Source organism: Abramis brama (genome assembly GCF_963993115.1).
Source record: "Abramis brama genome assembly, chromosome: 4".
Lineage (NCBI taxonomy): Eukaryota > Metazoa > Chordata > Actinopteri > Cypriniformes > Leuciscidae > Abramis > Abramis brama.
The window spans coordinates 46,073,434-46,087,234 of record NC_139966.1 but is presented as its reverse complement, the minus strand read 5'-3'; the positions used below and the strand labels follow the sequence as shown (position 1 = coordinate 46,087,234).

The window sequence follows — 13,801 nt, the reverse complement described above, 5'->3', positions numbered from 1 at the left end:
TGTTATATTGTGATTATTTGTATTAACATTTGAATTATTACTGCAGAACACAGGCATAGCCTACATTAGCCTATATGCGACTGGAAATGCTTTCGTCGTGCCAATAAAGCACATTAAATTGAATAATAAGAGAGAGAGAGAGAAAGTAATGAAAGGAAAGCACTGACCAAACCTAACAAAATACAGTTAAGTGTTCCCCATTACGCCATTATTCCATTAGAAGAGAGAGAGAGAGAGAGAGAGAGAGAGAGAGAGAGAGAGAGAGAGAGAGAGAGAGAGACCTGCTATCATAACTCCGCCTCCGGCTTCATCCAGACTGCATTCTTTATTCCTGTAGTCTTTACTCTGGAGAAAAGGGTAAAAGTAGGGGAGGAGAAACACGCGCCGGTAGTGGGATGGACGGGAAAGCATGGAGTCCGCTCGCGCATATTTGAGCTGACGCTGACAGAGACGAGACGAGCGCATCCCAGCACGAGAGCTCTGAACACTTCACCTATGAATGAATGAATGACGGGTCCCAAAATCCCTGACCCCATTCATCAGCTTAAATAACGGCTGGACACTGAGTTCGGGATATTTGCGACTTTCTACAGCGTCTCAACGGCGATCTTAAGATTTATCGAGCATCTGGACACGTCGCTGAGGAAACCATGGAGACGGAATCGTCCCAGTTAGGGAGTAACGGAGCGAATGAAAGTGAGCTCCTACCGGTGGACTATCCGGGAGGAGAGATGCCAGCCTCTCTCGGTTTACGGAGAGGGTCCAGCGTGAAGAAACATCACCACAAACACAACCTGAAGCACCGCTACGAGCTGCTCGAGACCCTCGGGAGAGGTACATATGGAAAAGTGAAAAAAGCCATAGAGAGGCACACTGGACGAGTGGTGAGTTGACAATCATGCATATAAAAGACTGAAGAAAAAAACAAAACTCTATAGCTCAAGAAACCCAGTGCAGTTCTCAAAGGGTTAGCCTATCAACTATGTTTCAGATGTTTCTATTAAAATTATTTGAGATAAACAGACATTAATCAAGAATAAACTGGAGCTATAAAATGCAGAAGTTCTATGAACCAGGTGACTTGGCAAATCTGAATGTTGAAGTCTTTTCTGGGATCCTTGATAAATATGGTGGTTTTTTTCCCCATCATGGAGAAGCAGGAGACAAGAGAAGGTCACTTAAACTCGTTGTAGAACAGAGATATTAAAAATATCCGTTTTTTTTCTTTCTAATGGGAGAAATTGTGTGGGTTTCACTCTATATCAGCTGACTTAATTAAACATTCCTTTGAATTGTTGGTGAAAGTTAATTCGCCTCTAATGGCCATCATTACATGCACAATTTCACCGGGCAAGTGCTGTCTTCCGTCCCTCAGTAACCGGGGTCAGATCATTTAGGTCATAGGAGTTGAGCAGGTCAAAGGTTTCAAAGCACGAGAGGTATGTTTATGTCGCAAGTAACCTAAGCTCCTTTACGTATCACTCTGGACTTCGCTAAGAAATGCATAACATCTGTAGGGCGAGATAAGTTGGAAAAACTAGGATAAACCACTTCTGCTTTGGAACTAGGTCAGCACATTAATCCTGAGACAGATCTGCATCTTGAGTAGGGCAGATATGGACCTATTGGTCAGATCTGTGGGCGAGAGAAATGCGGCCTGATGTCAACAGCTGCTTGTGCAGAGGATGTTCTCAGAGTCACGTCCGGGACATGGTAACCTAATAAAGCAACCACTTAGGAGCATTTCCGCAGAATTAACGCCGCCTGAGTAGACGGACACATTAGATGGTGTGGTTCTGTGGAGACCAACACAGCGGGTTGTGTTTTCTGTGTCGATGGCCAATGCTAAATCTGAAGGGTGCAGATAAACTCAAGTGTTTGTGTGCTGATGATTCTGGCAGCAGCAAATAATGTTCCAGCATTGTATTTAAAAAAGCTTTCTCTGCCAAAACATGAGTGAGCTTCAGTGATTTGCTTTGTTAACTTGTTTAAATGGGTGTTCAGGACAAAAAAAAGACAGGTAGACATTGTAGACTGCAGGGTAGATGATAAAGTAGCATAAACTCAAACACATTTGGCAGAGCTGACAAATTCTGAAGACGCAGTCCACACTCATTGTCTGAATGGACTGATTGTTGAATCTTAAGAATGCATGACTCACGCTAGTAGCGAAAGGAAGTTTTTATATCATTGTAGGCTGAATTAAACCTGAATAAGTATTCTTACCCTTTGCATGTGCTTCTTTATAGTATTGTATTTTTAGCACATGTTCAATACAAGTTTAATATAATAGGCCTAGTATAGTATAGGCCTAGTATAATATTATATAAACATCTCTCTTTAGAACATACAAAGAAAAATAGTACTGAAATAGGAGTATGCCAATGTTTTCTAAAGGAATAAAAAAATATTCATCTGATTTACAGTATGTATCTTTTCTTAAATACTGTTCAAAAGGTCAGATTTCCCCCCCGAAAGAAATTTATACTTTTTAGCAAAGATGAGTTAAATGACAGTAAAGACATTTATACAAAAAAAATATAAATAATTATATATATATATATATATATATATATATATATATATATATATATATATATAAAATGCTGTTCTTTTTGACCTTACTATTCAAAGAATTAGTGTCCACAAAAATATTAAGCAGCACAACCTTTTTGAATTGACAGTCATAAAAAAAAACACAACCCTTAAAAAATAGGTTAGGCTATGGCATGATGTACTTAACATTTCTGGACGATTTTAATGCTTATACACACATTCTAAAAATATGAGTGTTTTTATTGAAAGGAAACTGACAGTGCATGTTTGGAGAGGTAGAAAGATGGAAGCGGAAGGTGGAAAAAAACAACAAATGTGACGACAGGGTTTCTTTTTTTGCTCATTCATTGTGTTCAATTCTCTATGACGCATTGCTCCGCACGAGTGCTCCGGTGAGTAAAGGTGCTCCCTTTTCCCCTTAAACGGCGGACAGGTAAAACAACACAGCTGTTGTGTGAGGCTTCGACAATGGCCCGGTCTATGTCTGAGAGACAATGAGAAGGCTTCAGTTATAGCCAGGGGTTAGAGAAGAGCACAGACTACAGCCAGCTGGCATGGGCATCAAACACAGGTTGGCTTAATGATCTGTAGCCACAGGCAGGGAAACAATACCACTCAACCATGTGCGCTTTCTTCAGCACGGTCAAAGAATCACCTGCACACCCATCTGCTGCCATGCAATTTTAATGAGTTTAATGCTTTCAGTGTAATTGTTTTTAAGTTTGAGAGGAGAAGACATAACATCACGGGTACACACACACACACACACTATTTCTGGCTCTATCTTACAGTCTCTTTAAACCACTCACCATTCTAGTGACAAACACCAGACTGAAACCAGACAGATCATATCCAAGTATGAGTGTTACATAAGTCACTGATAAGGTAACATGCAATGCATGTATTGCAGATATCATTAGACAAGAAAACAATACATTGCATGCACACCCTGCTCAGACGTTTTCATTTTGTCCATAAAAGGCTTGGGGTGGCAGTTTATCGGTGCCGTGAACAACACTGGGTGGACAGGAAGTCAGCTCTGTCAGCACCACTTCCCCTTCTGAGTGTTTTATGAGTCAGTGGAGGAACAGGCTGCAAACTTCCTGCAACTTTAATCCCTCCTCATGACCACTCAGACTTAGTAAGGCAGAACTCTTCTCAGCATCCTCAAGTACACACATACATATTATATAAATGTATGTATGTATGTATGTATGTATGTATATATACATATATATATATATATACATACATATATATAATATGTGTGTGTGTACTTGAGGATGCTGAGAAGAGTTCTGCCTTTCTAAGTATGTGTATATATATATATATATATATATATATATATATATATATATATATATATAGGATAAGACTTAAGATAGTGAGTAAATACAATTACTTTACCAGCTAATTCAATACATTGTTTTGATAACAAAAAAGAGGTTCTTTGAAAGCAGGCTTTTGAGCGCAGACACATCTCTGTGATCGAGCCTGTTTGGGAGCTTCTAAATGGGACATTTAAAAATAACTCCCGTGGTGCGCCTTCTCCCGAAAAAGCCATTCACCTTCACAGAAACCCATTTTTGCTCAAGGTTAGAGCTGCTCACAGCAGATCTAGACCCGTAATCTCAACATCTCTTTACTTGCAAAGAAAAATAGTACTGAAACAGGAGCGTGCAATGCTTTCCAAGGAATCAAAAATTGTTTATATGATTTACAGTATGTATCTTTTCTTGAACCGCTGTTCAAAAGTTGTTTTTTCCAGAAAGAAATTCATATTTTATTTAGCAATGATGCATTAAATTGATCAAAAGTGACAGTTAAGACATTTATAATGTTACAAAAGATTTCTATTTCAAATACATGCTGTTCTTTGGCCCTTTCTATTGAATTCTGAAATATATATATATATTACAGCGTCCACAAAAATCTTAAGCAGCACAACCTTTTTGATAAGAAATAAGAAATATTTATTGTGCATCATATCAGCATATTAGATTGATTTCTGAAGGATCATGCGACACTGAAGACTGAACATTCAGCTTTGCCATTCCAGGAATAATTTATATTTTTTTAAAAACAGTCATTTTAAATTATAATAATATTTCACACCATAATGGCTTCACTGTATTTTTGACCAAATAAAGGCAGCCTAGTCCATTTGTTCATTGTGAAAAATGTCCATGTTCAAACCCACCATAAACAATTGCTCAGTCTGCAGGGTAAATAAAAAGACTACTACTACTACAACTAGACTGGTTTGTTCAGTTAATATGTAGGTCAACTGACTGAATAAGACAGGAAATACTTTTCCTGTGAACCATAAAAGGGAGTAGGCTCTTCTGTTTCTATGATCTATGACCCCCGGGCCAGGATGTCACTGCAACACAAAAATTATTGACCCATGTCTTCATCAATACTGCTCAATCAAACCGAGAAGCTGAGCTACTAAACCAGGAATCTATCAATATTTTCTGTTTACTCCAATCAAAAGAATCATTAATATTACTTTGAACTAAATGTAAGCTTGCTACAAATAGTATTCATAGGTGATTTTAATAATGTGTGTTGGTTCTCAGGTGGCGATAAAATCCATCCGTAAGGAGAAGATTAAAGATGAACAAGACATGGTGCACATCCGCAGAGAGATCGAAATCATGTCTTCTCTCCGCCATCCACACATCATCACTATATACGAAGGTAGGCTTAGTCTTAGGCTAGTCCTAGTCTAGATAAAGCAGGTTCAAATCTAACTGAGGCAACATACCTCATATGAATTCAGAAAACAGAGCACAGTTTGGGGTCCAAGATGTCTGAATGGATCAAAAGTCTCAAAATCCCTTCACTTTGACTCTCAGCGGGTGTAAACTCCACACCCTTTGCTGCAAAACGTGCTTTTTTCTCAACTGCCAATCATCTCTAGATCCGTTACCCTCATGTTTTATTTATCCGCACCCTGCTAAGCCCAAGGGTGTTGATCAGGCAACAACATTGTTGGGGGTGTAGACTCTCTAATGGAGATGAAGCGGATGCATTGAGGCCATTACGGTCCTGCAGCAATCAGCATGTTTAAAAATGTCCCACGCATGTAGCTGTGCCTCTCAGAACATAAATAAAAAAACCCATCAAATCAGGCCCCAAGCGCAGCACGCCTTGAGTGGGATACTCAAAACAAAGACTTGACAAAGCTGCTTTATCTCCACGCTGACAGAGGGAGACGCCACGGCTGTGGACTCATGCCACGCTCTCAGCCAGGGGTCATTATTACTGACCCTGGATCAGTCTGAGAGCCGGTGCCAAAACGGAGCACGCTCAGTCTTCTGTGTCTAATACGGATTAGCTGAGAGAGGTAATTACTCAGCGCTGGCCTGGGATTGAGTTCGGTGTCTTGAACGTGAACTTAACTTGTTTTTGAAGAGGTTATTATAACAACCTCGGTTAGTCCTGACCTAGACAGTCAAAAGGTACCCACATACACATGTTGTTTGTTGTTGAAAGTGGCACCAAGAGATCTGAAGGAAACCCACCTGATCAGCAGGATTCTTCATCGTCTATTCGGTCCACTGACCATCACTGTGACGACCAGCCTCAGGGCACTAGACAATGAAGGGTCACTATGGAGATTCTCTCGCTGTATCAGCAGAAGGTGGAAGAGGATCTTAATGGAGGAACAGCTTCACTCCCCTGCAAAATAAAAACAAAGATTTTGCTGAGGTCCCATTTTTCCCATCAGGTTTTCAAGACAAACACTTCTCTGATTGGCTTAAATGATAGCTATTAATCTAAGAGCTGCTACTAAGAACACCATGTCGTGCAAAACACATACCTTTTCTTGGAACAGGACTGTTTACGCCACCATCCCAGCTCACGCACACCAAATCTCACTTCCTGTCTGCACTTAACACCTGTTAACAGTTGTGGTCTCGCTTGCAAAGACAGCTCCTAATCGCCATGACCCTGACTAAAGCCAGACTCGCTGGCGATTTTGACTCCTACATACAGTACTGGCAGCGGCCCAACGAAAGCTCGAGCCAAACAGTCAATGCCAGTGACAGAGAGCTTTAGTTAGTGAGTCGGACTTAATGGAAATATGCTATTTTCATTTCCATGCGCCGTCCCTTTAACATGCATAATGCATTGATGTTGTGTAATCTAATAAAGTGCTGTTGTGTTTGCTTCTATTCGCAGTTTTCGAGAATAAGGATAAGATTGTGATCGTGATGGAATATGCCAGTAAGGGCGAGCTGTACGAATACATCAGTGAGCGCCGAAGGCTCGGTGAAAGGGAGACGAGACACTTCTTCAGACAGATCGTCTCTGCTGTCCATTACTGCCACAAGGTGAGGACAGAGCCCACAAACATCATATCCATGTGGTGAGAAAAATGAAACAGTACATTTATGCGTGACCCGCGTGTTGTTCTGTATGACATTCTTTCTTCCATAAAATAAAATTATACAAAAAATTAAATAGTGATACAGTTTTGGAATGACATGAGGGTGAGTAAATGAGTAAATGACATTTCATAATCTTCTCATGTATTTCAACCCTTTAAATTTTTAAATAAATGTAGATTTTTACACCCTTTCTAATAATCTCAGTGCAAAATATGTTAGCAGAGAGCAAACTAAAGTGCACCAATGATTTTTCAATGATGATATTGATGAAGTGTTTCTGTTTTAGGTCTTATTTTATTCTTGGTTTTGTTGGTCTTAGTTTGTCTTCCAACCTGTTCAAGCTAGTCTTTTGGGAATGTTTTTAGGGAATGTTGTACTATTCAGCTGGTCAGGCTGGTTGCCCAGCTAAACGTCAGCTTGGCCACAATAGCTAAACCAGCTGGGAGACCAGATTTAACTAGCTAAGAGCAGCAAACTAGCTTAAGCTGGTTTTAAGTGTATTTTTTTCCCTGCAAGGATATTGTAAATAGGCTCTACTGCATGTCATGCCTTTAACCGCTAAGTACAACGTGCAGTGCCACAACTACACTTCCTACACCACAGCGTCTCATACCTTAAATGAAGCCTCTCAAACTAAACAACTGACATCTGTGCAATGTTCACATGCAATCGACATGATTCACACATGAGCTCTCTATAGAGTAAATAAAATGATTTACTCTATGAAGGAGGTCATGATATGCGAGGGATAAACTCAACTTCCAAGAATGTCTCGATATGAAAGGTTGTGGAGCCAGAGAGCAGCTGTGCTCTACTGTCCTGGTGCCAAGCCCCTCCTCATCTCATATTTTCCCACTTTCCAAGACTGATCATTCAGATTGACCTTTCACACTGATCCAGCCCATATTTCTTCATTGTTTTCTCTTTTATTTCACATTTTAGTGCATATTTTTCTAGTTTTACAGAGTTTAAAGGTAGGATTAAAGCAGAAAATGCTGTTTCTAGATCAGCACAAAGGGTTAGCCGGTACCCAGGGCCGTGTCAGCTGGAAAGTGAAGCGTCCTGGGGGAATTTAGAGTGGGTTTGGCCTTTGTTCCTTTACAGCTGGGCTGATGATGTCATCAACTCAGCTGGGGGATTCCAGCTCAGCCCTTCTGATGAGGGAGAGCCAGGAGGTCGTCACAAAAATGGGGGAGGTGATTCAAAGATCAGGCTATTTGACATTCGGGTTATTATGCCGGATAAAGGGAAATGTCACTTTTTCCTTCCCTTGTAAAAAATTAGGTCCATTAACATGATAGAACGTTGATCGAAAATCAATTATTTTGATGATGTCTTACAGAGCGGAGTAGTGCACCGAGATCTCAAGCTGGAAAACATTCTCCTTGACGACAACGGAAACATTAAGGTATGTTATAATTTTCTTCCAGTGATTTATTACTCGCTATATTGGCCTGTTCTGATTCTGTCTTGCCTTCCAGATTGCAGATTTTGGTTTGTCCAACCTCTACCACAAGGACAAGCTTCTTCAAACGTTCTGCGGCAGCCCGCTGTATGCCTCCCCTGAGATTGTGAACGGAAGACCATATAAAGGTCCAGAGGTACATTATGAACTAAAATTCTCCAGTTATGCAACTCTGTAGTGCCATTTAAGAGGTCTTCATTTTTCACCTTTAAAAAATGTAAGCTAGGAAACACAATCACATACTTCCTGTCTGAAAAGATAAGAGAGAACACAACACATATAACGTAGAGAAAGAGAAAGTGTTTGAAACCACCCCTACCCCTCATTTCAAATCCCAACACACTCCAAACTTAGTCACTCCCCACACAGGAATCATTCCCCACGCCAAGTCAGTCAGCGTACCAAACATCCTCTATAATCCAGTGAGAAACAAAGACTGCCAAAAAGAATGACAACTAATCTCAAAGATATTTTCAGGATATCAAGTATTTTACACCCCTTTTCACAATTCCTAATATTTAATAGCCAAACACTAAGCCTGTCTGGAACACAGGAATATATCACAATTCCCATACTATTTCCGGTTTTATTGTATGATGATGACACATGCACAACTCTAAAAGCCTCTGGACAATCAATCATACAGTGATCCCCCTGGTCCCTCAATCATCCTTACATAACTCCAGACCATGGGAAAGGCAACATTCTTCTCGCTGGTCAGAGATCAGTGGATCAGAGCCAACAATCACAGAGTTCCTCACATCTACTCAGGGTCAGAAAGGTCTGGAGTTAGGGGAGTGGATGCTTCCTGCGCTGTAATCAGCCATTGTTTCCCTCGATACCTCCTCATTCCTGGCCTGCACCCCTGGCTAATCAGCAGAGGTGCAGAAGGGATCAGACGAGGTCAGGCAAGAGAAATGATTAAATAACGAGCAGGAATTATGATGGCAGTTACTGCAAAGATATATGTGAGATTACCTATTGTTCTCATACATTTTAGGTGTACAATGACAGCTTGATTAAATGTTCATAAATATAGGTGGAGTTAACTTTATGGCCCAGACAGGAAAATAAAATTCCAGAACCTTTTAATCTATTGCTAAATGACGACGAGTCTTCACTGGCATGTGCTCAACTAATACAAAAGGTCAACCAGTCTGTGAAGCCATTAAATATATAATAAAAATGTAAGTGTCATGATGATCATTTAACAATTTGACAATGTTTACAAAAATATGACTAAAAAGAGAAGTTACATTATTATTATTATTATTATATAATAGTTTGTTTTGTGTCACTTTGAACAACTCATAAACTAAAATAGTATTTTTATATTCATAGTAAAATTAAATCAATATGACATGATGAAAAATATATTTAGTCTATAGACAAAAACAAACAAAACAAAAAAACTGTAAGAAATAACACTGGAATTTCGTTATGTAAATGCATATTTAATTGAAAATGTTCCATAAACCATTTTCCAAAACTGTATCTCCCAGTGGACCAATTTACCAATGTGGTGTTGTTTTGACAGGTTGACAGTTGGGCGCTGGGCGTATTACTCTACACTCTTGTTTACGGAACAATGCCCTTCGACGGAGGAGACCACCAAAGACTCATTCGCCAGATCAGCAATGGAGAGTACAGGGAACCGCCTCAGTCATCAGGTATGCGTCTTCTCTACAGACATTTTAAATTCGTGTGAACCCAAATCCCACTACTGAACCCAAAGTTCCTGACCGAGTTCAAATCTCTCTGTCTCATTCAGATGCTCGTGGTTTGATCCGCTGGATGTTGATGGTTAATCCAGAGCGCAGGGCTACAATTGAGGACATTGCAAATCACTGGTGGGTGAACTGGGGCTGGAAGACCAGTGTGTGCGACTGCCAAACACAAAGGGAAAACAGCTCCCCCATGCTTGCCCGCTTCATTGACTGGCAGAACCGCACAGAGGTCCGTCCTGGAAAACCCCAGCGCCCGGAGCCTGGTAACACTACTGTCACTAATACAGCCTTGACTCCAGCCCGGCGTTTGAGAAAGTCCACGAAGGAGAACGATATTGGAATTTGGGGTGTAGCGGAGGAGAAGCCGGGCCTCAAGAGACCAAAGAGCATTCTGAAAACTCGGGCGACCAGTGGAGACCAACGATCTCAGAGTCTGTGTGAACTAGAGCTCAGGCGGTCCATTTGCTACCTAGACGTTGAGTCCGGTTCGAGTCCGGAGCGAGAGGACACTCTGGGTGGCTCGCCAGCCAAAATGGTGTCCATGTTACCTAAGAAAGGCATTCTGAAAAACAATCAGCAGCGCGAGTCCGGCTATTACTCCTCACCAGAGCGCAGCGAGTCCTCCGAACTGTTAGGGGGCGCTACTGTGCAGCCTCCTAACAGCTCACCCACCAAACGGTCTGTTGGGAGGAAAGGAATACTGAAGCGTAATGGGAAATATTCCACACACAGTGCTGTGGGAGTCCATGGGGAGGTCCCGGCTGACTCGACCCTCTCACGGAGCCAAAGCAGACCCTCTAGCATTGTGTACGAGGAGACGGGTCTCTCCAGCATGGGCTTGGACTGGCCTCCCTCCTCTCCCAAACCCAACATCCGGGGCTCACTCTCTGCCGAAGACTTGCTGCAGATGGCTGGATACAGGGGCCTTCAGACCGTCGCGCCCCTTCCCAGCGGAAAGGGTGCCCGCAGCCCTCCCGGCTCCCCTGGAGACAACGGCAGCTTCTCCTTGCTGGCCGATCTGGATGATGTTACCCAGGTGTACCAGAAAGCCCTGGACATCAGCAGCCAGCTGAGCTAGACTTGGACAAAAAGGCTGAATATACGGAGAGACTGGAAGAGTGAATGATTCCCAGCTTGTCCTTCTCTTGACAGTGCTACTATGTAAACGTTTACAGGTCGAGAAGCGGGACATTTCAAATCTCCATTCACCAACTCGTGTTGATGAGCATTTCTCATGATATTCTCGTTTTAAACTCGACAGTTGAGGGGGAACAACGGAAGCACTTTAAAGCGGCTGTTCTGCAGCATGTAATGTACATGAGAGGTGGGACCGTGTTATTTAAGTTATTTATATGTCACTCATGTTTTGGCCATTTGAAAATGCCAAGGCCATTTCATAGTCCTTGGGGAGAGTGTTTTCATCGATACAGGTTATGAATTATGAATAGTGTTAGATAAAGGCCATTTGAAAATTTTTATAATAAATTCTCATTATAATACCAGAGATTTTCAAATGCACAACAGTCCATTAGTAATGCTAAGACTTGAGAAGCTAAGACTAAGAATTTGAAAGGATTTAAGTTTAATATACAGAAATAATAGTAGCACTATATTTTACAGTCCTGTTTCCCATGTACATACTTATAGTAATTACAATAACTGGGTAATAATGAGGTACTAACCCCTGAACCTACTGTTAAACCTAACCTTAACCCATGTAGTTACCTTACATTAGTACTTTCTTAGTACACTAAGTACACGTACTGTAAAATGAAGTGCAAAAGAAATAAGAACATACTGTTTTGACAACATTTACAAAAAGTACCAAAAGGTACTACGGTACTACCATGGTTTTTTTTTTACATTGACCATGGTACTACCATGGTACAGTATTCTTGAAAAACTCTGTTAGTATTAAAAAAAAAAAATACCATTTAATTTTGGCAGCCCTAAAATACTACAAACAAGAACCAAAAAATTAATTTGAGTATAATGATCATTTAATTACTAGGCCATATCAAAGTACCATGATATTATAATTTGATGCCATCACTTTACCATGGTACTTACTTTTTTGTAAGAGAAGTTATAGAGGGTACCAAAAACAGACTGAGTGGAAATCATGATCCCAGAGCTCAATTTTAACTTGTTGTGACAGAGACATATCACAGAGATATATGTTGACATATCTGTGAGATCAGTTAGAGAGCAACTAGTGGAACACAAAGCACATGAAAGGGCAAAGGGCAAAGGTTGTATCAGTGTTATGATACCATACATTCTCTTTCTCTGTTACAAGCGTGCACACACGCACACACATACACAATGCTAGTGCACATGGGTAATTATATGAGCTCCCTGAAGCATGAAAGTGTGGAAGGACAAGTTTTGACCTATGGTGTAGTTGTGGTCCAGAAATGACCTGCATTTCAACAACACATGCCATTTAAGACAGGAAAAGAGATGTCAAACTGTTCTTTTCATGAGGTGGAGTGTTAAAAGACATATTATGAAGGCTGTAGATTATGAAAACAAAGATTAAGAATGAAAAGGTTTCTTTTAAAAAATGGGAATCAAAAGGTCGCTTTTCGAACTGTAAAATCTTCAGGAAGTAGTATATTGTGCATGTGTTTTTTTGTTCAACATTCAATGGCATGCCAAGATAAACTGAAGATATACCATGCCATTTTCCCTGTATTTTCTGTCTGTTTTTGGTTGTTATTGGTAGTTTAATTTCTACACTTGCTCACACAGGCTTAATTTCAAAATATTGGTTTCATGAGGCATTTTTACTGTAGGTTAAGTATGAATAACAGCTTTAAACTATAAGTATGTGCTAAATATTAAAATCTGTGTTAAGATATACAAGGCATTTCTTTCAACCTAAGTCATCAATGTGGCAGTTTTATATGAAGTACAGTGTAACCATTTACATATATAAAATTAACTGGAAAAATAATTTTATCCTATAGGATATCTGTTATAGGCCATTTAGAAAACTTGACTGGATATACTACATATTTAAATTGTGTTATTTAATGCGTCTTGTATTATATACTGTACATTGTCATTTGTTATTCTGTACCTTTTTTTTTATTTTTAACTTTGACTTACGATTGTCTTGATTTGTGCCTTCATTGACATAAGATTGTCCTAAAAATGTTAAAGTTATTCTCAGTTAAAATAATTTGTAACATTGTTTTTTAAAGATGTTAAATAGGCATCCATGAAAAAGAAGATTGTCTGTATGGTTTGTTATGCGCACGGTTAGGTGGTGTATTAAGCCGTACTGTGCTGTTTGTGCTCAGTGCAAAACAGTCACTTCTTTTAATAAATGTCTCGATCTAAATACCGTGTGTGTGTGTGCGTGCGTGCATCTCCACTCACTCCATTAAATGTAGAACACACAGTACTCATAAAAGTTTAGAGGCTCTCACCCAACCAACCAGCTGTTCCAAGATCAGTGTCATAAAAATAAAATAAAAAGTATGTGTGTGTGTGTGTGTGTGTGTATATATGTATATGTATATATATATATATATATATATATATATATATATGTATATATATATATATATATGTATATGTATATATATATATATATGTATATATATATATATATATATATATATATATATATATGTATGTATATA

General features: G+C 39.8%; 1 protein-coding gene across 1 annotated transcript; it reads left to right on the top strand.

The window, feature by feature from the left end:
- Positions 1-327: 327 nt before the first annotated feature.
- Positions 328-13,497, top strand: nuak1a (NUAK family, SNF1-like kinase, 1a). Its single transcript, XM_084110692.1, has 7 exons — positions 328-884; positions 5,139-5,259; positions 6,748-6,899; positions 8,299-8,364; positions 8,438-8,557; positions 9,959-10,091; positions 10,193-13,497. Exons 1-7 carry the CDS (start codon positions 651-653, stop codon positions 11,224-11,226), a joined length of 1,860 nt encoding a protein of 619 aa, XP_083966818.1. The 5' UTR covers positions 328-650; the 3' UTR covers positions 11,227-13,497.
- The last annotated feature ends 304 nt before the right edge of the window (positions 13,498-13,801 follow it).